Below are 27,230 nucleotides of genomic sequence, written 5' to 3'. Positions count from 1 at the left end.
AAAGACAGCCTCAAGCTGTAAATTAGGAATTGCCAATGGGTAGTTGGTATTTAGGCCATGAGGCTTGGTGAGATCATTGAAGGAGGGAGGAAGGAAGGGAAGGAGGATTGCCAGAAAAGTGTGAGGACTAAGCTCTTGGAATGCCAACATTTAAAGGTCAAACATGAGGGAAAATGGAGAGACTAAAGCTCGAGAGGTGTCAGGAAGGAATGAAGACCTGGAGGCAAAGAGAAGTGTTTTAAGGGTGAGGAAGTATGAACTATGCCAAATGCTGCTAGTAGGTCAAGAAAGATGAAGATTCGGACTTGACATTGGATTTAGTAATGGAGAGGTCATTCGTGACCTTGTCAAGAGCAGTTGTGACAGGTAGAACACTTTTCTGTGGTCTCTAAGGAAAAGGGTAATGTTACGAATGAGGGCATTCTGACTTGGAGAGAGGTTACATATTTCCTTAAGGTTTGTAGTTAGTAAATGCAGGAGCTGGGACCGTCCCTTGCCAGAATGACTGTCAAATCATCGTATTTACTCAGCATACTTCACCAGTCCCCAGAATAATGTGGCAATTCAACTTCCAGTTTGGGGCAGCATGTTTGTTTCTACTTCTGGGTCGTTTAATTTATGAACAGTGAAAAACTTCAGTGCTCAATTTAGTTTTGATGGCAACATGAGGGAAAAAAGTAGGAATAACCGAGAGGCAGGTGAGATTAGAGGAGAGATTTGGTTCTACCAAATGGGGTCCCTGTTGCCTAAAATTTAGGGGCTCGATGGGCATCGTTTGCTTTTAGCTTAATCGTAGCTCTTGAAACCGAGGCGGGTTGGTGATAGAGCAGAAGTTGAATTCAGACATCCTGATGGCAGCTGTAGAAATTTAGAAAATGACTCATGCCTCAACATCTATGAATCATTTAAAAAATTGTGATGTATTTTTGACCAGATAGCTCTACAGTTCTTCAAAACCTGATTCTCGTGCTCAGGGCTGTTTTGCAATGAGAAAGAAGACTGTGTTGTCTTCCATTGCCATCTGCTCGTTGCACATGTCCTTTTGAACAGAATATTGGAACTCCTTTAAAACAGCAGTCCTTAAGTTTCAAGTTCATTGGAAGTAGGTTTCTTGCCACTCAAATAATAAAGTATAATGTTGTCAGTTTAGTGACAAGCTGAGTGTTCAGAAGGTTGTGTCCCTCACAACTCTCGAATTCCAGAAACGTTTTGTTCTGAGTAAGCAGCTCAGTTATTTCTTAGTACATTTTATGGCCTAGCTGTCTTACTGCTTTATAGTCAAGAGTATGATCTGATTCAGTTTTTTCCAAGTCTTTAATCAATTGGTATCAAAAGCACAGCACAAAGAAAACTCATAGTCTTAATAATCACTTCCTTCATGATATCATATTGTGAATTTGACTTGAACACACTCTTCTGACAAATGAAGTAGGAATATTCTATGAGAATCTGAATAAACCTTTACAGACTTTCCTTTTTTCTTCCCTTGCAGCTGTGGCAAGTAAGGTTGAGCTACTTACGGTCCTTGTTTCTTGTGTTCCCTGTCAGAAGGTGGGTAGTGTAGGCTGTTCATGTGTGCCCATTCTCATGAGAGAGAATTTGAGTTTGTTGTTCTGTAAGTCTCAGGGGGCCTGCCTGGCACACAGGAAGTACACAGACTGAGATGATATTGGCTCTCTGAAAATGCCCGTGTTCCTGGGATAGAAATACACCTTGCTTTTGCATTTCAGAGTTAAAATTTATTTGTAATGTTTGTTTATTTTTGAGGGGGGGAGGGACAGAGAGAGAGGGAGACACAGAATCCAAAGCAGCCTCCAGGCTCTGAGCTGTCGGCACAGAGCCCGACATCGGGCTCGAACTCACAAACTGCGAGATCATAACCTGAGCCGAAGTCAGACACTTAACTGACTGAGCCACCCAGGCTCTCCCGAGAGTTTAAAAAGCAATGTAGAGAAATTAACATTGATCTCATACTCGATTTTTCACATGTTGTCCTGTTTTATAGCTTTAGAAATCACATGAGATATCAGTGTTATATGTGATATCGCAGAACAGCATGGTCTTAATCACAACATCACTCCATAGGTTATTGATGGTTTTAAAGGAGGAAAAAATAGTTACAGTGGGGATATCTGGTAGTCAGTACCATAATCAAATGGTGTAGAACAATGTGATGTTACATGCCTCCTGTGGTGATGTACCATGAAGTGTATACAATGTCATCTATGAAGTATTCTTGCCCAAAATGTTTTACTTGAGCCTAGTGATGTCTTTGGGTTCAAATTCCAGTTTATGGAAAAATAGGAGATAGAGAAACAAGCTAAATGACATGAGAAAAAAAAAATCACACAAATCTAAAATGTGTAACATTTTATGAGCAATTCATTTTGTTTTTGTTTTTTTTTAATTAATATGAAAAAAACAAAGTTGGGACTGTTTTAGAACTAAAGACCAAAGAGACATAACAACCAAATGCAATGCATACAACTTGAATATTTACTGGTTTAAAAGAAGTTACAAAAAACATTTTTTAGACAGCTGAAGTAATTTGAATATAGGCTGGATTATAGATGCTATTAGAGAATTATTATGGTGTTGATAATGGTGATTGTGATAATGGGATTGTGTTTATGAAGGACAATGGTCTTTATTTTTAAGCTGTATATTTTAAATTATTTAGTGGTGAATTGTCATAATGTGTGTAGGTTATTTTCAAAAGGTTTAGCAAAAAAGAATATGTATGTAGGTACATACATACACAAATGTTGACAAGGGAAATATGGTACAATATTATTCGTTGAGTGAGTTTTATACTCTTTTTTGAACCTTTTGTACCTTTGAAATTTTTCATAATAAAAAGTTGGATCATAAGGGGAAAAGTAAATTTCATCCTAAGGTTTTTATTAAAAGAAAAATCAAATTAAATAGTCCAAATCCAATGAAAAACAGAGATATGAGATCTTCCCTTGTCCTTTGAATTCTTCCTAGGGCTTTCTATGCCTTCATATATCTAGGCAGAAGAAAGCTGACAAGATAGAGGATAATTGTGGGAGAACTGAACCAGACACCGAAGAGAGACGGTTGAGGATTAGCAAGTGATCGGCCATGTCAAACAAGCAGCTTTATAAGACTGTAAGAACTGAATAAAATTGGTTGGACTTAGAAAGAATGGAAAGAATAGGTGTCAACAGTACATTATTGTCAAAGCAGCCTCTCTTTCCTCACGTCTGTCCAGGGCATTGCTTCTCTCTGTTAGTACTGGAGAGTTCTGCCCTGGAGTGTCAGAGAAATCGTTGATCTCTTCATGTAGAAGGAGCTCTTGAGTCCTTAGATCCTGTTTGTGGATAGAAACTCGAATACCTGAGACCTTTTGTAGTGAGGAAAGGGAAACAGGGAGTCAAAGACCACAGGTTTCAAAATGTTGATTGTAATTAGAATGACAGAGAGAGAGAACTAGATTTACAACCAGGCGTCAGTAACAAGGGGAAGGTGTGTTGGATGAAGATGACATGTGAACATGTTAGAAGGACAAAGGCTAATTTAGTGGACATTAAAATGGTAGACAGGTAGAGGATGACTAAGGGAATAAGATTCTTGAAAGAGTCCAGAAGGAGTTCGATTTAGCAAAAAAAGGGTCTTCTCTTGCTTGGCAAACAGAGCTTAGTAAATGCTAGGTATCGTTATTCTGTTTATTCATTCAATAAGTACATATTGACCAGTAGTAGAAGTCAGGAGCTCTTCTTAGTGTTGGTGAGCCACTGCAGATCCCAGTAGAATGAAGTTTGCTTGGTGATGATTAAATAGCAAAGGTGGCGGGCTTACCCTTGAGGAACACAGATTACAACTTTCTTTTTTTTTTAATATTTTTTTTAATGTTTATTTATTTTTGAGACAGAGACAGAGCATAAATGGGGGAGGGTCAGAGAGAGAGGGAGACACAGAATCTGAAGCAGGCTCCAGGCTCTGCGCTGTCAGCACAGAGCCCGACGCGGGGCTTGAACTCACGGACGGTGAGATCATGACCTGAGCCAAAGTCGGACGCTTAACCGACTGAGCCACCCAGGCGCCCCAGATTACAACTTTCTAAACAAATTACACATAAAGCCGTAAGTATTATGTGCCCGTATATAGAACATGTACTGAAAATATGTTTGCAGAAGTAGTGATTCATGGGTTTGGGGACAGAGCGCTCACAGCAGAGAAGAACTAGGATTTGAAAGATTGTACACTACAGATAGATTCTTGTTAAACATTTTTTGGAAACTCCATGTATGCACACATGCATCATTAAAACAAAAGAAACTGGTGAGTCAGGGCCATTTTATTTCGTTATTTATTAAGCTATATTTTGGAATACAGTGAAGTAGCCAAAGGAAAACTTTAAGACCAATGAATTTATCTTGAGAATTAGGATCCCCACTCAATGTAGCCTCTTACTTCTTACTTTCCTTCTTCATAGATAGTTGTCATTGTGTTTTTTGTTTGTTTTTGGTTTGTTATCATTACAGAATTATTCTAAATGTTGTATGCATATGTATGCATGTATACGTGTATATATAGATACACATATATATATATAGATACACATACATGTATACATGTATATATAGATACACATATATATATATAGATACACATACATATATCTTCCTTTTAAAGCCCAGAATGGGAGTGTGTTTTATTTAAAAAAATTTTTTTTTTAAATGTTTTTATTTATTTTTGAAGGAGAGACAGAGCATGAGCAGGGGAGGAGCAGAGAGAGAGGGAGACATAGAATTTGAAGCAGGCTCCAGGCTCTAAGCTGTCAGCACAGAGCCCGATGCGGAGCTCCAACTCACGAACTGTGAGATCATGACCTGAGCCGAAGTCAGATGCTTAACTGACTGAGCCACCCAGGCGCCCTGGGAGTGTGTTTTAAACACTACACTGTATCTTTATCTCCCACTATATATTTTGGAGATTATTTCATATCTCACACTGCAGTGTTCCATTGTAAGGCTCTATCATAATTTAATCTCTTGATTGGTGGACATTAAATTTTTTTTCTGTGTACCCTTTAAAAATGAGAGAAAATTTGGGGCACCTGGGTGGCTTAGTTGGGTAAGCATCTGACTTCATTTGGCTCAGGCCATGATCTCACGGTTTGTGAGTTTGATCCCTGCTTCGGGCTCTGTGCTGACAGCTCAGAGCCTGGAGCCTGTTTTGGATTCCATGTCTCCTTCTCTCTCTGCCCCTTCCCTGCTTGACCTCTGTCTCTCTCTCCCTGTCTCAAGAATAAATAGGCATTAGAAACAATTTTTAAAAATTAGAGACAATTTTAAACACAAACAAATCAAGTAATGTCATGAACCCTCTTGTACTAAAAAGGACTTCAACACTCATTTTTATAGGCTGGGTTCCCTGGTGAGCAAACCCTGAGATGGAGATTCGCCCTCAGGTTTATTAGGGAGTGCTCTCGGTATCAACATCCAGGGAAAGGAAGGACAGGAAGTGGGTTCTGCCAAAGGGAGAAGTTGAGTTATGATGAGTCTTAGTGGAATCTCATTTGACCCCGGGGGGTGGGAGGGGGGTGAGGGGAATTCTGAAGATGGAATGACCCTTTAGGGCTATTCTGAATGGATACGAGGGGACCTGGTTTTTATATCCCTGAATCGATCAGTCATTGGATATGGGCTGTCCCAGGGGAAGGGGGTAAGAGCTTGGGTAAAACATGTCCTTTTTGGCTAGGGCATTTTCTTCCTCCCTCTATATGCCACTGAGCCCCGACATCGTATCATTTTGTTCATAAATATTACAGTTCTACTTACTTTTGATTAACGTGATTTAGTAAAACACATTGATTAACCAAGTTGAGTGAAGAATGACGTTTTCTGGTATATGGAAGTCTGTGGCAAGTGAAGACAGTATAGAATAGTGAAGAGTATTTCATTAGGAATCAGGAGGTCTGTGTATGCCTGTGAGCTCAGTTTGCCATGCGATTTTGAGAAAGTGACCAATGTATCTGAATATCCACCAAAATAAAAACTGTTAGATGGCACATGAGCTATATTCTCCATTTCTAAATCAGGAAGCCAGTTTACTTATTTATTTATTTTTGGTCAACTATAAAAGTCTTTCTTTTATAACTGCTTAAATGTAAAAAAACAAGCAAAGCAGCAGGAAGTAGACCCATTTTCCTCAACTTTTGCAAAGATTTGGTTTACTGATATAGGCAAAGGGTGCTTGCACTTTTGTTGTTCCTGTGGAACACTTTCTGTTGAATTCTCTGGTGCCATTTTATGAAAATATTCTCTGACTTACAATTTCTTGAGACCAGATTAGCTGTCTGTTCCCCTTCTGCCTCATTTATGTTATCACTTCCCTTCCTCCCTCCTGTCATGCTCGCTTCCTCCCTCTTTCCTCATCACTCTGCCTAGAAAATAGGTCTTTTTCTTGCCTCTAGCCTTACATATTGCATCAAACCCCATGATTTATTGTTCTTCTGTATCGTCTTGTATTTTCTTTTTCTTTCAAAACTCATAATTTTAGCTAAGCTTCTTCTTTGTGCGCACCCAGCCTAATTGTCATAGCATCATATTTGTTTTCCCTCTCTGTAGTTTTTTCACTGCGTTAATCCAAACTTTATACTATGTCACAGAGTTTTAGCGTGTCGCTTCTCTGTCTACTTAATGGGACCACTAAGTCACATTAGTCTGATCCTGCCCAAGACTAATGTGAAACCTGGTAGTATCTTCTCCCTTCTCAAAATCTATTTTGGTTAAGTGTAGACTCATTTGTCCCATATATTAGAATCTGAATTTGTTAATGACTTCACTGGGCATCTGTAGTGTAATAATAGTGCTTATCCTTTACGTAGAAGGCTTTTAATATTTCAAAATGCTTTTTCTTTTCTCTTGTCCTTGTAGTACCTTTCTGTGGAGCCTATTTCATAGATCATGCTCGTCGCTATCAACTTGGTGTGAGCACCAAATCCTATCTGTTGTGTCTTCAAAATAGCTCTCATATTCCTCTTGTTATTGCCATTCTCACTATTACTGTCCTTCATCATATATTCATTGGAGACAGCCTATGTGGCAGAAACCATGCTAAGCATTATGTGGTGAATACACACACGCGGTTCTGATCTTAGGGAACACGAGCATAAAGAGTAGTAGCGGAGAGTAGAAGACGTTTGTTGGTTAAACAAAAAAGCCCAGAAATAAGTAATGAGAGATTGTGATAAATGTCAGTACCATCATTTCTTACCAGCAGTACTGCAGCGGCCCCACTGTCTTCAAACCCACAGTGTTATCCCTATTCATTGTATTGCGGCTAGAGTGATCTTTCTGAAAAGCAAATTCGGAGGTCAAACTCTTGACCTGTTTCCTGTTGCTGTCAGGTAAAACTCTACACTCCTTCAGATGGCTTATCAGCTCCTTTATCATTTGGTGCATATTGACCTGTTGTTTCTTGTGTCATCATTTGGCCTTTGTGTTCTGAATGCCACCTCTCCTATTTTCACTGCCAAGAAAGAATTGAGCTTTCTTATCTATGGGTTTTAGAACATGCAATTCCCCCAGCCTCTTCCTGGGTTAATTCTCACCATTATTTCTCCAGAAATCCTTCCTGGACCCATTAAAGTGTAGGTTAGGATGTCCACCTTTTGTGTCTCCATGGGTCTTGAGATTTCTCCTGTATCACACTCTATGGTAATTGTTTGCTTGCTCATGTATATGCTCTACTGGATAGTTGAATTGTGTCTATATTATCAACTGTTGTAATGCTGTGATACAGGCACAAAATTAAAACTTGGGAAATGCTTCTCTGAAGTATATACTAATTATTATTATTATGAGACAGAACTTAATTTAAAAGCTGTTTTAGTATCACATAGGAGGTTGCAGTATTACTGCTAATGAAGTCATGCAGAACCAAATTGTCATATTTGCAGATAATAGAATTGTGTCTGACAAACCTATACAGTGGTACTTTTACGTTATAGCAGGAAGTCATTGAAAGATCATAACCTTATTAAAAATCCAACTTTATTAAATATGAAATGGCACTGCTGGAAGAAACCAGTAGATGTGGAGGCAGAATGTGAAAAAGTCGGGGCGCCTGGGTTGAGCTTACGACTTCAGCTCGGGTCATGACCTCACAATTGGTGAGTTTGAGCCCCACATCAGGCTTACTGCTGTCAGCACAGAGCCTGCTTCAGATCCTCTGTCCTTCTCTCTCTGCCCCTCCCCACTGGCATTCTCTTAAAAATAAAATAAAAATATTAAAAAAATAATAAGAATGTGAAGAAGTAGGAAAATCTGTGTTTTTTAAAAATTAGTATTTACTGAGCATCTGCCATGTGCTAGGCATTTCACTAGTTGCGTTATGTGCATTTTTTTCTCTTAATCATTAGGATGGCTTTCCTAAAAGACGGTATTATTGTCCATCTTTTACAGATGGGGAAGCTGAGACCCAGAGGGGTAACTTTTTCAAGATTCCATAAAAGAGCCAGGATTTGAATACAGTTCTTCTAATTGTGAGTTCAGAGTTCTTTCAATTATGATTATTTTTGTTCTTCTTGTTGACTGAAGTACAATTGTATTTCTATACAGAACTAAGAAACAGGGGAAATTCAGTGAAATAGACAAATACATGAAATTAAAGTAACCAAAAGAGATGACTTAATTTTTACCTCTAAGATCCTTGCTCTTTACGATTTGAGGTTTTTGACTTCAAAGTGATGCAAAATTAATTTTATAAATAACTGTTGGGGAGAAAACTAAACCTCAGAAATGATATGACCAAAGTCTGCATGTTTAGTGGTAGAATGAGGTGTAGACTCGAACTTCTGATATTTGGCTGTGAAACTTTATCACTGTAAAATTTTTATTTGATATACAATCTCTAAATGTAATTTTAACACTGATTTTGATATAAACATGAATGAAAATGGAATGTTCCTAATATTCTTCTTTTTCTAGAAGTATCTAGTCTTAGAACATACCTGTTTGTGATTTGAAAGCCAGCATTTTCCCTTGATATATTAGTGACAAAATATGAATATGTTGTACACAATATTTTGGAGAGTTGGATAATTTTATTCAGAATTTCTATTAAAGTTAATACTATGTCAGATTACTAATTTGTTCAGTCACTTTTGTTTTGGGCCTTTTCCATGAAATATGAATTTTAAAATCTCAATCCTGTTCTAGGACTTTCATTCCCATTTAATATAAAGCTTTTTTGGAATGTATTTAATTCCCCTCAGACAATAGATGATAATGTTGCAAACAAAGACTGGATTATTAGCTAATCAATAGAGTGGTTGAGTGATGATGGTTGAAAAACTGCATACTCTTGATTTATATTGCTTTTTATTGCTCTTAAGTCATGTGTGGTGCCAATTTAGAGTGTCTTGGCTTATCCGTTACTCATTTTATTTTATTTTTTTTACATATACATATATATTTTATTTTTAATTTAATTTTTAATTTTTTAAAATTTACATCCAAGTTAGCGTATAGTGCAACAATGATTTCAGGAGTAGATTCCTTAATTCCCCTTACCCATTTAGCCCATCCTCCCTCCCACAAGCCCTCCAGCAACCCTCAGTTTATTCTCCATATTTATGAGTCTCTTCTGTTTTGTCCCCCTCCCTGTTTTTATATTATTTTTGTTTCCCTTCCCTTATGTTTATCTGTTTTGTCTCTTAAGTCCTCATATGAGTGAAGTCATATGATATTTGTCTTTCTCTGACTGACTAATTTCACTTAGCATAATACCCTCTAGTTCCTTCCATGTAGTTGCAAATGACAAGATTTCATTGTTTTTGATTGCCGAGTAATACTCCATTGTATATATATACCACATCTTATTTATCCATTGATGGACATTTGGGCTCTTTCCATACTTTGGCTATTGTTGATAGTGCTTCTATAAACATGGGGGTGCATGTGTCCCTTCGAAACAGCATACCTGTATCCCCTGGATAAATGCCTAGTAGTGCAATTGCTGGGTTGTAGGGTAGTTCTATTTTTAGTTTTTTTGAGGAACCTCCATAATGTTTTCCAGAGTAGCTGCACCAGCTTGCGTTCCCAGTCTGTTACTCATTTTAAAGAAATTCAAACTTAGATTCCTGTGTCCTACCTAATTACATGGCTAGGTCGTGGCTGATTTGCCCATTTTTTGTTTTAATCAGTTGTTTACCACTTGGTAACAAGTGGTACTCTCAGTTAATCCTTCTTAGAAATACTTGTCTGTGATATAAGCCTTGTTATCCTTTATTTCACATTATTTCATTAGTGCTTTTAGTGGCTTTTCTAAAGTTTCACTTTTATTAGATTTTTAAGATAGTAGACAAAATGTTTTGAAGCATTTATATTTTTGATGGAACGAGATTATCATTTTTTTCTTATATATATTTCTTTTTTAAATATAATTTATTGTCAAGTTGGCTATTGTATATATTTATTTGTATTAAGAATGTTCACACAGTTTGCTCATATAATGAACTGAAGATTCCTCATCCTGTTCCTTGGTTCGCTTTCTTTCTTCTTCTTTTCTTTCATGTAAGTTATATACTCACACAGTATAGGGTCAAGTAGATCTAGAAGACTTTATTACACCAAAAAGCATGAGAGAAAAAAAAATGTTGAAAGCCCAGAGGTCTATGGTGTAATGATTGAGGATTATGTGAAAGTTTAGGTAATTCACAGGACATCCATCGGTTTGGTTGCAAGTGACAAGTACCATGGAAGGCAAAGACTGTCTGTCTTAGTTTAAGGTAAGTCTCTAAAATGGCCCAGGTTATTAAATAAATACCAGTGACTTAATTATTGAAAGCATCTGCTAGATCAGTAGATGTTCAAGAAATTCTTGTTGCTTAATTATTACACCATAGCCAGATTTCTAGGTTTTAAGGAATTGAATATGTCTTTTCTTTGATTCAGAAATTCAAGTTAGGGGAGTTGCCCCTGGGTGGCTCAGTTGGTTAAGCAACTGACTCTTCATTTCGGCTCAGGTCATGATGTCACAGTTTGCGGGATCGAGTCCTGTGTCAGGCTCTGCGTGGAGGGCAGGGAGCCTGCTAGGGATTCTCTCTCTCTCCTCTCTTTGCCCCCCCCTTCTCTCTCTCTCTCTCAAAATGAATAAACATTAAAAAAAAATTCAGGTTAAGATCTTGTAGTCTCTCAAGTTGTCATAAATAGAATGTGTTTGTTGTGTATGCTAATGGAAATTGTAAGCTCTTAGGAAAAATTACCTATGATTCAAGAATAATTTGTTTCAGTGGAGAGTATGTTACTATACCCTAAAAAAGTAAGAATACTTGTTGTTTTTCAAAATTAAATTAAAAGTGTATTCATACATTATTAGGTACATGTCCAGCTTAGCATGTATGGCATTTAATTTTATATATATATATATATATATATATAAAATTAAATATATTTTGTAATAAATATATATGTAATACATATATATGTATATTTTGTAATAAATATATATGTAATACATATACCTCACAGTGTTTTTGTCTTCTCATAGGTGAGTAGATACATTAGTATTTTTAAGGAGAAAATAGACTTTTTTTTGTTCTTCCATGTAATTTATTTTTAAATTTTTGTTTAAATTCCGGTTAGCATAGTGTGTAATATTATTTTCAGGTGTATAATATGGTGATTCAACACTTACATATAACGCCTGGTGCTCATCACAAGGGCACTCCTTAATCCCTGTCACCTGTTTAACTCACCTCCCTCCCCTCCTCCCCTCTGGTAACCATGAGTTTGATCTTTATGAAACTTTTTGTTTTCTAGAAGAAAAGTGTTATTCTCTCAGAAAAGTGATAGGAAGAATTCAGAACCTTTTAGGAGAGAGACACACAAATTATTTGATTTCTATTTGATTTTCTCTTTTGTTAAGAATTAATTTTGTCTGGTTAACCTTGTTGGACCAACAAGGTCCAAATTAATTGGATCTAATTTATATTGAAAAATAAGAGTGATGGAATCTCATTAAAAAGCCACATGTGCGGGGCGCCTGGGTGGCGCAGTCGGTTAAGCGTCCGACTTCAGCCAGGTCACGATCTCGCGGTCCGTGAGTTCGAGCCCCGCGTCGGGCTCTGGGCTGATGGCTCAGAGCCTGGAGCCTGTTTCCGATTCTGTGTCTCCCTCTCTCTCTGCCCCTTGCCCGTTCATGCTCTGTCTCTCTCTCTGTCCCAAAAATAAATAAACGTTGGAAAAAAAAAATTAAAAAAAAAAAAAAGCTACATGTGCTACTTTGACAATATATCCCTTTAAGAAGTAAGATTGCTTTTAGAATACAGCTTTGCATTAGTAGTATTTCGTTGCAACTAGAGGAGTCAGTGCTCCCCAGATTGATACATGAATTTGATGCAGCTCTAGTCATAATCTTACCAGGCTTTTCTGCAGACATTTACAAGCTGATTTTTAAATTTGTGTGGAAGTTAAGAGGACCCAAAGGAATATCCAAAGGAATCTTGAAAGTAAGAACTAGCAAATTTCAGTGCTGAAAGGAAATATTTATGTGTTCTTTTGGTGTGGAGATTTCTTGAATTCTCTTAGAAATTAAGCAGGATTAGCTTTTACATATTGGACTTATATGAAACTGAAACATATATACATTTTACAGTGACCTATCTAAACCATCCAAGTTCATCTTTCACGTGTTGGTCAACTGATGATGAATTTTAATCATTTCTACTAGTGTATGAAGGGGCCTGGCCACAGGATGATGGTTGTATTTGTCTCCCTGTCCTCTTCTCGCCCCCAACAAACCCTCCTCCCCCCGCACTTTTAGGGGCCTTAAGATTTTTCCTTTATGCAATTGTTTGTCATTCTTCTTACCACATCATGTATGCCATGGATGTTATCCTTACAAACTTTGGGGGTGTAGTGTATCTGAGTGTGCAGTGAGGAAAATTGTACATTTATGTGTAACAAAACTTGAAAAATGTGGCCTTAAACAAGTGGAAGTTAATTTATCCTATGTAACAAAAAGTCCAGTCTAGAGTTCGAGAAATTCTGTGAAGCCTGAGCTCTCCAATTTTTTGAATTAATGCAGCATCAGTGAGGATGTCTCCACGTCTGGGGCGAGATCACAGAGCCAGTGTTGAGATGTCCCTGACAGTCTTCTCTGCCTCCAGCTTTTGAACATTCCCCCAAACCCACTTCTCCATAGTCTGCCCCCAACTCCGATTTAATACCCTTGTGTCTAGGAGGTTTTAAAATTAAGAGTGTTCTGAAAGTCCGGAGCACAAATCCACTTCTCCACATGAGTCCTAAATAAGACTTTGTCTCTTCTCCTCGTCCTCTCACCCTTGCCCCTCTCCCCGCACTCACTGCCCCAGACATGTTCTGATATTGTATTGTTCTTTTCTTGATTTTATTTTAGGGAGAGAGAGCGAGCGAGCGAGGGAGCGCGAGCAAGAGAGTGGGGGAGAGTGGCAGAGAAAGAGAATCTCAAGCAGGCTCCATGCTCAGTGCAGAGCCCTACACAAGGCACAATCTTATGACCCTGGGATTATGACCTGAACCAAAATCAAGAGTCAGACACTCAACCAACTGAGCCACCCACGTGCCCCTGTATTCTGTTTTTTTCAATACCATCTTCCGATTGGTCACCAGGTCCTTTTGATTAATTATTATTTATTTAGAAGTTGTCTCTGTTTATGCAGAACCGCCCTAGTCCCAGCAGCAAGGACGTATCAATAGCAGCTACTGATTGTGATATCCATTGCGGGTTCATGTTTCATTTCAGGTCTTCTTTATGATTATTTACCTTTTAAATATTTCACTTAACAGATACTTTCTATTTAGATCTTTTAGTGTACCAGCCAAGAAATAGCATTGGGCATAATTTAAGGACCTTTGACAGGGCATATATACCTATGGGTCAGGACAGGTTAGTGTAATTTTTTTGAAAATACAGCAGTGAATTTTGGAATCCGGTTCCTGCTGCACCCCACCTCCTTCCGCCACCCCCAACATAAGACATAAGATGGTAACTGTACCTTGGTCCGACAGAACTTCTTACATTATTCCTCAAATGAGCAGTTAACTAGCTGATGTAATATCCCCTGGAAAAGATGTAGTTAAGTTTTTCTTTTTTCTTTTTTAAGTCTATTTATTTTGAGAGAGAGAGAAAGCATGGTGGGGGAGGGGCAGGTCTGTACTGACAGTGTGGAGCCTGACATGGGGCTTGAACCCATGAACCGTGAGGGTATGACCTGAGCTGAAGTCAACCCTTAACCGACCGAGCCACCCAGATGCCCATAGTGAAGTTCTTTACCATTATTTCCTGAGAGGGAGAGAGCATTGCTTTTTGATTGAGTAATTTTAGTATTATAAAATTCTTTTAAAAGAACATATCCTGGTTATGGGTTGAGTTGTGTTCCCCTAAAATTCAGATGTTGAAATTCTAACTTCCAAAACCTCGGAATTTGACTTCATTTGGACATAGGGTTTTTATGGAGGTAATGAACTTAAAAGGAGGTCATTGGGGTAGGCCCTAAACGAATATGACTGCTGTCCTAATTAGAAACATATTTGGACATATACACAGGGAGAATGCCGTAAGAGCATGACGATGGCCTTCTGCAAGCCAAGGAGAGGGACCTCGAACAGATCCTTCTCTTGACAGTCAACCCTACCTATACCTGATTTCAGACTTTTAGCTTCAAGAGCGATGAGACAATAAATTCTGTTGTTTAAGCTACTCAGTTTGTGGTCGTGGCAACTGTAGGAAACTGATCCAGTTCTTTATGAAAATCCTTCATTGCCCTTAATGAGAATTCCTCTCAGATTCTGGTCGACTGTCAGTTCTTGATTTCTGTGAGAATGTGGGGGATTTTTGTAATTATTTTAATAATTTCTGGAGAAGCTGAGTTAGAGATTGATGTGTTTTCTAAAATATATACCTTTATCATGTTATGGATGATCATTTTCACTTGTTTTAAGGGCTTTGAAATTGCATTGTTCTTCTAGGTTTCCTTGAGTGCCTTGTCACCTGAATACCAGAATGTTCTTTCCTGTTCTGTTGCATCAGAGCAGGCACATCTCCCCATAGCATACATGTTCCTTAGTCCTTAGTCTCTGTGTTTGCATTTTCTTTAAGCAAAGCAGTATGCGTTGGATATAAGTCCTCAAATATCTAGAGAAATGATGTTCTCTTCAGATTTCACATATTGCATTCGATGCTGTGAGCTTATTTAACTGAGAGAAATCTTTGGGTGATATAATTTAATACTGAATGTTGTCACCATGGAGAAATGAATTCCTTCCAGATTCCCTTTTTGAAAAAGTCATTGTTGGGTATGTTTTTCAGCCAGGAACATGCTGTACCAAATTTATTAAAATTGGTTCAGTGCTTTGTTTCATTTTATAATATCAAATAGAAATACGGAAATTAAAAAAAGAAATACGGAAATAATTATGTCATGGTAGCCTATGAAATGGTGAAAATGATATGTATAAGGTTTTATTAATAGGAAGTGAACTTGGAATTTTTTTCTTAAATGCATACCTTTTACTTGTAACAAAAGATGAAGTTTTTGGGGGGTGCACAAACTGATAAGAGTCATGTATTTTTTTTTTTAATTTTTAATGTTTATTTTTGAGAGAGGTAGACAGAGTGTGAGTGGGGGAGGGGCAGAGAGCAAGGGAGACACAGAATCCGAAGCAGGCTCCAGGCTCTGAGCTGTCAGCATAGACAGCACAATCTTAGCATTCTAAAGAGTCTATAGTTACACACATATCAGTTGTCACTTAAAAATTGGGGGCAGAAAAAATCACTACAGTGACCATTTCTGATTGATCATTTGTCAGTTCTGTAGGTGACCTGCTAGTGTCTCATAAGATCTGGTGGAGTCTTCTGTCTTCTGTGGAGCCCTCTTTGATTAGTCCATTCTTCATTTCTTTTTAACTTCTCTGAACTAGTATTTAAGTTTTTAGCCACACAAGTTTATAATACTTAAATCTAGTTGTTTCACCAACTAGATCTTGATTTTGTCATGTGAAGGAATAATTCCCTGTATGTGTGCTGTCCTGCCAAAGGTATACTCCCACGTACACTATTTGATTATTCATCTCAAATTTGAACCCCTTTACCAGAACTAAATTTTTACTATGCAGAAATGAGTTTAAAGAGAAATCCTTTTTCCCTCAAGTGTCAGAAGTTACAATAAAAGACATTCATGATCTTGAGACATAATAAATACAGTTGAATGAGTTTTCCTTTGAACATACTCTGTGTGTGTGTGTGTGTGTGTGTGTGTGTGTGTGTGTGTGTATAAATGTTTATTTTGGGGGGTGGGGGAGAGACAGAGGGAGACACAGAATCCGAAGCAGCCACCAGGCTCCAAGCTGTCTGCACAGAGCCGGATGCGGGGCTTGAACTCATGAACCATGAGACCATGACTTGGGTTGAAGTCGGACTCTTAACTGACTGAGCCACCCGGGCACCCCTGAGCATACCTTTTTTAATGTTTAGCACACAGTGAAACAACCTTTTTCTTGAACATCGCTATTTATTACTGGTTTGGAGACCTGACAAGATTTACAGACCTCACTTGTCATTGATAGCATAGCAGAATGAATAAGGTGACAGCATCTGAAGTCAGGCTTCGTGGGTTTTGATTTGGGCTCCATTATTTCGCTTTTCATCTTGTGACTCTTTGTGACTCACTGTCTGTATCTGTGAAAGAGAGGTGATAATAGTACTTGCTGCATGATTTATTGTGAGAATTGATATTTTAATTATATTTTATATATATAATGGAATTTTATGTATTGTCCTTTATGTGTGTCGTATATATGATGTCGTATATATGATGTGTCGTATATATATGAGAATCTTGGCACTCAGGAAGTTCAAGTTGGCTTCATAATACAAATGTATATGTTTTAGAAGGAAATAATATAATATTTGACATTATTCTTATGGCGTTTCTAGGTTTGAAAACACAATGGCAGGAAACAGCCTTGTCCTACCCATTGTTCTTTGGGGTCGCAAAGCACCAACACATTGCATCTCAGCGGTACTTTTAACAGACGACGGGACCACGATTGTAACTGGATGCCATGATGGACAAATATGTCTCTGGGATCTCTCAGTAGAATTGGAAGTGAGTATTTGAAATGGATATTGTATTTTTTAGAATCAAGGAGCTTCTTAATCGAAAACAACAGTCCCAGAATAATATTTGGCCTCATAACATGTTTTCTGTGAAATGTGTTGTGACTAAAATTATTATTATGTAGATTGTTAATTTGTATTATTCATCAGAGTTGGTTTCTGCTGCCTTTTGGCTGTTTTCAGTTGTGTCTACCCTAAGTGGGTTAATAGGTTACATTTAAGATTTATCAAAAGATTTTTATTCATACTGAAGGAAGTTTCCAGAAAGGTATTAAAAACCGACTTTGAACATTTATACCTTCTAAGGTGAATGTCTTGAAGAGAGCAAAACTTTTTATAAAGCATAAATTTGATTGTATTTATTACGTTTTATCATTCTTTCTTACTATGGAGCGCTCAATGTGCTGTGGTTCGAGGCCTTCTCAGTGGACAGGCCAGGGAAGTAGGAGTTGGGGATACGCATGTAGAGTTCACACTGATACCTCCAATTCTGGGATAACACCTCAGGGTTTATTTTCCTTTTTTCCTCATATTTTTTATCTCCCTCTCTGATAATTTTCCCCAGGGATTTTTTCTGTCAAGGGTAACAGAGAAAATGGGGTGGTAGGTGGCATCGAATATAGGGCAAACAAGTTGAGGTTTGTTTTTTTTTTTTTTTTGTAATAGCCTCATTGAGATAAAAATCATACAGTTCACTCTCTTAAAGAAGTTGTGTTATAGGGCGCCTGGGTGGCGCAGTCGGTTAAGCGTCCGACTTCAGCCAGGTCACGATCTCGCGGTCTGTGAGTTCGAGCCCCGCATCGGGCTCTGGGCTGATGGCTCAGAGCTTGGAGCCTGTTTCTGATTCTGTGTCTCCCTCTCTCTCTGCCCCTCCCCCGTTCATGCTCTGTCTCTCTCTGTCCCAAAAATAAATAAATGTTGAAAAAAAAAAAAAATTAAAAAAAAAAAGTTGTGTTATATATATATATATATATATATATATATATATATATATATATATATATACACACACACAATGCAGTATTATTCAGGCATGAAAAAGAATGAAATCCTGCCATTTGGGACGACATGGATGGACCTCAAAGGGCATCATGCCAAGTGAAATAAGTCAGACAGAGAAAGACAAATAACTCTATGATCTCCCTTACATGTTGAATCTGAAAAATACATATATTTTAAAAAATGAAGGTCATAGTGAACAGATTGGTGGTTGACGGGGGTGGGGGTGGGAGAAGTGGGTGAACTTTTCTTGTTTTTGTTTTTTAGTTTAAATAAATTAAAAAAATAAAGTGTACATTACCACAGTCAATTTTACAACATTTGCATTACCTCAGAAACGCACCCTGTACTCTTTAGCTGCCATTCCTAATACCCCCATTTCCTCCCAAGGCAACCACTGATCTGTTTTTCTGTCTCGTTTTACAATGTGCAATGTACATAAGGACGTTAATTTGATACGATAAATGGTCCCGTGTCCCATATGTAACTCCTCTGTGGGTTTCCCTATTCTGGACATTTCAGATTCTTGGAATAATATGTGTTTTTTTTTGTGTGTGTGACTGGCTTTTTTTACTTAGCATACATAATCTCAGAGTTTACTGTGTTGTAGCATGTATCAATACTTCATATTTTTATTTTATCTTTTTATTTTATTTTATTTACTTTTTTTAAAGAAGTTTTTAATAAGTTTATTTATTTTGAGAGAGAGAGAGACAGAGGGCAAGCAGGGGAGGGGCAGAGAGAGAGGAAGACACAGAATCTGAAGCAGGCTCCAGGCTCCAAGCTGTCAGCACAGAGCCTGACGTGGGGGCTCAAACCCATGAACTATGATATCATGACCTGAGCCAAAGTCAGATGCACAACTGACTGAGCCACCCAGGTGCCCTATTTTATTTTTTACATTTATTATTATTATTTTTATTTATTTATATATTTATTTTTTACTGATTATTTGTTTTTGAGAGAAAGAGAGAGAGAGAGTGCAAGCAGGGGCGGGGCAGAGAGAGAGAGACAGACAGACAGACACACACACACACACACACACACACACAATCTGAAGCAGGCTCCAGGCTCTGAGCTGTCAGCACAGAGCCTAATATGGGGCTCAAACTTGCGAACCGTGAGATCATGGCTTGAGCCGAAACTGGACGCTCAACTGACTGAGCCACCCAGGCACCCCTATATTTCACATTTTTAAGTGGTCAAATAATATTCGATTGTATGGGTGTACTAAATTTAACTTACCAGTTGACGGACATTTGGGTTGTTTGCGCTTTGGGCCATACTGAATAATGCTGCTGTGAACATCGGTGTGCGCGTTTTTGTGTGGCGCCACCTTTTTGTTGTTCTTCAGTACACACCCAGGCACGGAACCACTGGAACTGGAAAAACGATGTGTACACTTAGATGACATGTAAAGGCTGGGTGTACATGTTGGAAAGTAGCTGGAGAGAAGAATTACAGGATGTGATACACCTTCAGGATTGGTAGTAAACTAAATATGAATCAGCAGTGAAGTCGTGAGGAGAAAAAAAATCGTACCACGTTTTACTGGAATGATTACAAGCAATAAGACTTACTTATGAGAGCTTAGAAACAATTCTTTCACTATTTTTTTTTTTTTTTGCATAGATTTTACTGTAGTGTTATATTTATTTAAGTTCAAGTAAGAGGGAGAAAAGTGACTGGAGGGGGAGTAAGAAATGGGCGTGGTGGGGTAGGGCTAGGAGAGAAGTGTATCTTTTGAAAGACATTAAGGGAATTGGACTATTTGCCCAGGGAAAATGAAGGCTAAATAAAAATTGGCTTGGTTATTGTGTCTGATATATGTGGACGATCTTTAGTGTCATACTTTGTAGCAGCTATTTATTTTTGATTTATTTATTTTTTTCCAATATATGAAGTTTTATTGTCAAATTGGTTTCCATACAACACCCAGTGCTCATCCCAAATGGTGCCCTCCTCAATACCCATCACCCACCCTCCCCTCCCTCCCACCCCCCATCAACCCTCAGTTTATTCTCAGTTTTTAAGAGTCTCTTAAGCTTTGGCTCTCTCCCACTCTAACCCTTTTTTTTTTTCCCTTCCCCTCCCCCATGGGTTTCTGTTAAGTTTCTCAGGATCCACATAAGACACATAAGAGTGAAACCATATGGTATCTGTCTTTCTCTGTATGGCCTATTTCACTTAGCAAAGCACTCTCCAGTTCCATCCATGTTGCTACAAAGGGCCATATTTCATTCTTTCTCATTGCCACGTAGTACTCCATTGTGTATATAAACCACAATTTCTTTATCCATTCATCAGTTGACGGACATTTAGGCTCTTTCCATAATTTGACTATTGTTGAGAGTGGTGTAACAGCTATTTTATGCTGATGAAGGGCCAATGAGAAGAAATGTAACATGGCTGGGGGAGGCACAGAGTGTCTTTTCTTGAAGTCTTGGTGTCCTCTCTTTTTCTAGGAAGGGGTTCAAAACTGTAGCTAAATTTGTGCCATCCACCTCTTGATCTCCTTTTATCTGTGAAAAAGTGCAGCCTGGTCTAACATGGTGGTAATAAAATGTCCGAGGAAAATTGTAGAAGCAGTTTAGACAACCTAGTGAGTATCTAGACAGATGGTGATCAGAGTAAAGGAGGAAACTTGTTGATGTAGATACTGTCTCTTATAAGCAACATTTGTAAAGCTCCATTAACTGTAAAAGTTACAGGATATTTATGAGACTGATTCCTGTCTTCTTAACGCTTCCATTCTGTTAGGAAAACAGATCTTTTCTGAGAATAGTATCATCCTCGTTGTTGAAGAAAGAAGTAAAACGTTATGGTTAGAGCTTGGCCTTTGGAGTTGGGCAAACGTGGCTTGAACCTTGGCTGCTCTAGTATCTCGCTGTGTGACTTTGGGCAGTTTACTTGACCATTTTGAACCTAAGTCTTGCCACGTTTAAAATATGGTGTACCACACAAGGTTGAGGATTCTGTGAAGGAATGCATATTAAACAGTTATCACAGTACTTGCACATAATAAGGTTTTATTTAGTGAATGGTAATTATAGTATCTTAGGTAGTAGAAAGAAAAAAAAAGTTCAAGGAGATTTAAAAATAAAGGAATATTGAATGATGGCTAACTACAGAATGAACTAGCCTCAAGGTCTCAGATTAGAATGTGGATCTTACTGTTTACTGTTAGGAATTGATACATCACAGGGGTGCCTGGGTGACTCAGTCCATTAAGCATCCAACTTTGGCATAGGTCATGATCTCACAGTTCATGGGTTCAAGCCCTGCATTGGGGTGTGTGCTGACAGCTTGGAGCTTGGACCCTTCTTCAGATTCTGTGTCTCCCTTTCTCTCTGCCCCTCGCCTGCTTGCACTCTCTCTCTCAAAAATAAACAAACATTAAAAAAAAAAATAAAAAAAAAGAACTGACACATCACATCTTTTATTTCTAGTCATCTTGCCTTGCCACTGATAACGTAATAATTTTCACTTTTGAACTGTGTAGTCTTTGAGGATGGATGGTCTTTATGAATTGTTGAACAGATTATTTTATGATATTTCTTTGTACTGATTATGTGTGAAATGTTAAACTATGATTTAACTTAAATTTTTATGGAAAATGGTGAGGTAAAGGAAAAGTATAAATATACCATGTATTTTTTCCTTTGATTATATGAATACCTATTTTCTCTTGTAGTTTCTTGATGTTAAGACCTTATAGTTGTGATTTGGCATTGATACTAGGCATAGCTGTATTTTTGGATGATTATCTGTTTATGATGATTACTCTTCCTCTGCTTGCCATTTGGTAGTCATTCAGAGCCACTTCTTAAAGCCATCTTTTTTTTTCTTTAAACTCCAGAAAACGTCTTTTTAATGAATTGAATAAGTTTCTGTTCATTAAAGACACATGTTGATTTATGAAAATATTATCTTAAAACTTTTCTATTTTTTCGCTAGCTTTGTACTTATGAAGTAAAAAATATAGTTTCATTTACACATTTTTGTTTTGTTTTGTTTTGTTTTTTGCTTTCATATGACAGTGGGTGACAGAGCCATGTATTCTGGTTTTATTTTACAAATGTTCATTGTCACTATTTAGAAATACAATTGCTTTTTGGTGTTTTGACTTGCGTACTGTGAATGTACTGTATTCCTTTTTGGTTCTGGTAGAGTCTTTTTCTAGATTTTTTAGATTTCTAGTTTAAGGGTCAACTATTTTATTCTTTGTGATTCTGTTGTAAATGTGATTACTTTCTTAATTTCTCTTTTCGATGTTTTGTTGTTAGTGTATAGAAATGTAACTGATTTTTGTATGTTTATTTTGTGTCTTGCAACTTTACTGGATTTGTTGATTCGTTCTAGCAGTCTTTCAGTGGTATCTTTAGGACAGGTGGGATCACATCATCAGCAAACAGGAAAAATTTTACTTTTTCCTCTCTGATTTGGATGCCTTTTATTTATTTTTTCTTGCCTAACTGCTTTGGATTAACTATGCTGAATAGCAGTAGCAAGAGTGAATATTTTTGTTCCTGATTTTAAAGGAAAAAGCTTTTAGCTTTTCACTGTTGAGTATGATAGCTGTGAGCTTGTCATATATAACTTTTATAAAACAGGTACATTCCTTCTATACCCAATTTGTTGAGAGTCTTTAATTATGAAAGGATATTGAATTTTGTCACAAGCTTTTATTGCCCCACTGAGATGATCATGTGATTTTTATGCTTCATTCAAATACTTTTGTTTATTTTTCTAGATTATGGTGGGAGTAAAGTCCAATTCTAGTTACTTGTTTTGGCTGAAAGTGGAATTTTCCAGCAAAGCCATGTACATTTGAAATAAAGCTATTGGTGAAGTTGATTTTCTTGGGAGAAATTAAATAATTGACCAAGAGCATATTTTTTAGTGGAAGATTACTGAATCTCTGTATGCAGGTGGGGTTGGATGTGTGAGAAAAATTTTGATGTATGGGAAAATGTTCTAGGCCCTTTGTAACTATAAACAATGATTGATTCTTAAAGTAAATAATTAAAATAAAAATTTAGCCTCTGAGGGAAAAAATGCATATTGTATAACTAAGGAAAAAACAGATTAAAATTTTCTCTTAATTATAATTATACAAAAGATAACTAAAATGAATTTTATTTGGAAAATCTCTTCCATTGCCACATATCAGAACTATAGAACAATGTCTGTACTCTTTCTGTGGAATATTTGATTTTGAACAGTTTAGCTTTACTAATAAATTAGGATGTGTTCTTTATAGCATATGCAGATGTTATCAATGTTTGTATGTATTAAATATTTAATTAAAAAATATATTTTGAAATAACCTAAGGCCCTGAAGTTACCTGAAGTAAACGTAACATTCGGTACAAAGTAGATAAATTTGGGAGCTGATTGCCAGGTTAGTTTAGAATAGTGGGTATTAAGCCGTCCTTCCTCTGAGGCACTATGTTGTTACTAAATCATTAGTCTGTGAAGGTCGTTCTTAGTTGCTGATAGTTAATGTTGCTATCAGCATTTGGAAGGGTGCCTGTCCTCTTATTTTTTGAGTTTTGATGGTGTCAATCTAGAGACTCTAAATGTGTTTTCAGGTCAGTGAACATACTGCTTAAAAAATAAGTGGGGTTAAATTACTTTATTTATTTATTTTTTTTTTTCCAACGTTTATTTATTTTTGGGACAGAGAGAGACAGAGCATGAACGGGGGAGGGGCAGAGAGAGGGAGACACAGAATCGGAAACAGGCTCCAGGCTCTGAGCCATCAGCCCAGAGCCGGACGCGGGGCTCGAACTCCCAGACCGCGAGATCGTGACCTGGCTGAAGTCGGACGCTTAACCGACTGCGCCACCCAGGCGCCCCAAAATTACTTTATTTTATATACAAACATTCTTAACCTGATTTTTCAGTTCTCTATAACTTAGTGCTTAAGACTGCCCGCTTGGCTCCTAGCTCTGTCGTTCTCTGTGGGATGCTGGGCAAACAGTGTTACTGGTTACTGGTCGTTCCAGTTTGACTTTAGAACTACCTGGCGGGGTGACTGTTGAGCATTTAATAGGTAGGATTCACTGTTTTGTGGCTTTTAGGTTTTGGTGTTCTGAGCAATTCTTATCAGGTCTGTATTTTATATTTATATTTATATTTATATTTATATTTATATTTATATTTAATATTTAACAGGATTCCTAAAAAAAGATTAATTTTTACAAATTTGATACTTGCATCAACATACTTGTGTATTTCTAGGTTAATCCTCGAGCACTGTTGTTTGGTCACACAGCCTCAATCACCTGTTTGTCTAAAGCTTGTGCTTCTACTGACAAACAGTATATTGTGAGTGCGTCTGAAAGTGGGTAAGTATTTTTGTATTCACTTTTTTCTTGATAAGTCTTTATTGCAAATAGTACCGGTGTGTTAGTGAGGAGGGAAGCTTTTTTTTTCTGGTGAAGTATCTTTTAAATAAATTCTTAGGTTATCTAAACTTAACAATACTTAAAATATGGTTTTATAATTGTGAATTTTCTTTATTAATGATTTTATAATACTTTTATTATAATTTATGATTATGTTTTTGCCTTGCTCTTGAGCAATTCAGAATAGCTTACAAGTTAAAGCCTGATCATTAATCTCCGTGGTATCTTTACTGAGTTGGCAGACAACTTTGAGAGTTTTAAAGAACCTGTATGATGGGTAGGCTAAAATAAATTTGGAAGATAAAATCATGCAAAGTTCATATAATGTCATATATGTTAATATACTTATGTAATTATATATGTTCCTGAGTCTTAGAATATAACTTGTTTTTGAAGAGAGAGGCAATTAGATAGTAGTTATAGGGTTCACAGGCGTTTTTAAAACTTTTTTGGTGCTTAGAAAATTATATACATAATATGTTATTGGAGAGAGTTGGGGACCTGGAATAGAATTATTTAAGAAGTTGTTCCCTCCCCTTCACCCCCCATAATTTATGAATTTGAAAAGAACCTTATGTAACTTGTTTGAAACAAGAAGAGGCAGCTCTAGGTAAAAATAATCCCTTTTGGACAGTTAAAGGGTAATTCACACTAGCATGCATATTCTAAATAAGATTGACCATCCTTTGAAAAATTGTTTCACACCATGTGAGATCTAAGAAAGGGCATCTTGAAGAAAGCCCTAAGAATATTAGCACCATTGCTTTTTATTAATGTTGTTTTTTGTATTTCAAAGATCATGACATATTTCTAATTTTGAATGTTGTATCCTTAGTTTGAAATTTGAGCCTTTTTTTTTTCTTTGGTATGCACTTGATAAAGCTTATGCAATAAATACAGAACCAAAATTGGAATATTACATTTAACTTGCAAAGGTTTGGAATTCAGTTGACTTTAATTTTTGTTTTGTGCTGGGCTAAATTTTCTAGCTATGCTCATAAGCAATGGAAAATTCCGGTGGTTTAAATTAAAGGCTTATTTCTTACTTTTGTCACTTGACCCTCATATGTCATTTGGGGCTCTGCTTTGTTATTATTGTGACTTTGAGGTTGAGGGAGCAGCCATTGTCAGAAGCAGCCACTGTCTGGAATGGAGGCAGATGAGAAAGAGAGATCTTGAGGCCCTCACATCAGTTGTGGCCAGAACTACTCACATGACTTCCCCAACCAAAAGGGAGCCAGGCAGTGGAGCCCTACCATGTGCCCAGAAAGAATGTGGGTTTAGGTGGGGGTGGTCAGGTTGGAGGGGAGGTTGGGATGGTGAGTGAGGACCAGAATTTTTCACGAACAGCAATAATGACTATACGTTACTTTTTCTGACATATATCAGTTTTAGTGGAAGATTTATTTTAAAATACTACAAAGTTGGACAGTGCTTGTAAAAATCAGATTTAAATTTAGCTATTATTTTGTTTTATAGAGAGATGTGTCTTTGGGATGTGAATGATGGCAGATGTATTGAATTTACAAAATTAGCCTGCACACATACAGGCATACAGGTTAGTATCTATTTCTATAACTGTCCAAGTCAACACAACTTATTACAGGTATGCAATTAAATGGTTTTTCCGACATTGAGCCTATATTTTTAAGTGAAAAATGGGTGGAGACAAGGAATAGGACAAGACCACAGTTGGGGTAGTGAAAGTATTCCTCATCAGATGGTATAGTAGGGGTAAGTAGAGGTGACTGATGGGGAAAGGTGGAGGGTAAGCCACTTGTGCCCTTTCTGGCCATCCTGGTTCCCCCAGTGAGAGCCCCTTTACTAATTGGCTCAGTGCTCTAGATCCTAAATAATGAAATTCTTTCATGCTAAAGCCTTCACAACTCCATTCATGATTGACACAAATCGACCCACTTTACAGATAATATCCTGTTTATTGCTTGTGCAATTGGCCCTTGGGTACATTTTTTGACATTTTTACTCTGTTGAAGAAATGACGATTTCATATGCCTTCCTTACACAAGAATTTACGTAGGAATTTATAGTTTCTGACTTACATTCTTGATATTCTTTCTTACTCTTTCATAATTGCCAAGTTCTTTGTGCTTCAATTTACTCCTCATTTACCCTGCTGCGTGTTGGGAAAGTCATAAGTCTATAGAAAATGTGATTTGTGTTCTCAGTGGGGCAGGAGAGGGAAGGGAATACGGAGCACATATCGTATAGGAATTTCTCTTATGGTGTTTCATTTAGTCCTCCCCACATCATTCCAAATCAAGTAGGAGTATACTCTCTTACGTGTAAAGAAGCTGAGACCCAGAGTGATTGAATGACTTGCCCCAGTCTCACAGTGAGTCATTCCTGGCCCAGGATCAGAAATCAGGTTTCTCTTTCTGTTCTTTCTGTTACATCATACTGCCTCCTTTAAAACAAGTGAATACCGTGATTTGTTGAGAAAGAAAACTTGTGCCAGCAAAGATTAGAGAAGCAGTGAAATACGTAGAAAACTACTTAGGGCTGAGGTGGCGGTTTGTGTATTTATAAAGGTCTTTTTTTTGACCGTGATCTGGTGAAGACCTTTTAAAACTTGCTTCTTCAATGCTGTTAGGATGTATACTTTTTATTTAAGGGGCATATATTATTTTTTATGATATGAAGAATCATCAGGGTTTATATAGAGAA

The 27,230-nt window shown here is 37.3% G+C and overlaps 1 protein-coding gene across 3 annotated transcripts in view; it reads left to right on the top strand.

Annotated features, from left to right (window-relative positions):
• Positions 1–27,230, top strand: part of WDR7 (WD repeat domain 7) — a 361,817-nt gene that overhangs the window by 7,796 nt on the left and 326,791 nt on the right. For 2 of the 3 annotated variants that reach the window (XM_030292360.2, XM_030292357.2), the window contains exons 2-5: positions 8,436–8,515; positions 16,951–17,122; positions 24,379–24,485; positions 26,025–26,103. In XM_030292360.2, coding sequence (XP_030148220.1) covers positions 16,964–17,122; positions 24,379–24,485; positions 26,025–26,103 — 345 coding nt within the window. In that variant the 5' untranslated portion in view covers positions 8,436–8,515; positions 16,951–16,963. The remainder of the gene's footprint in view (positions 1–8,435; positions 8,516–16,950; positions 17,123–24,378; positions 24,486–26,024; positions 26,104–27,230) is intronic. The other variant, XM_030292358.2, reaches the window with a different exon arrangement.

Source organism: Lynx canadensis, chromosome D3 (genome assembly GCF_007474595.2).
Source record: "Lynx canadensis isolate LIC74 chromosome D3, mLynCan4.pri.v2, whole genome shotgun sequence".
Taxonomy (NCBI): domain Eukaryota; kingdom Metazoa; phylum Chordata; class Mammalia; order Carnivora; family Felidae; genus Lynx; species Lynx canadensis.
Note: the sequence above shows the minus strand (reverse complement) of the source record. Positions and strands in the feature narration are given on the sequence as shown.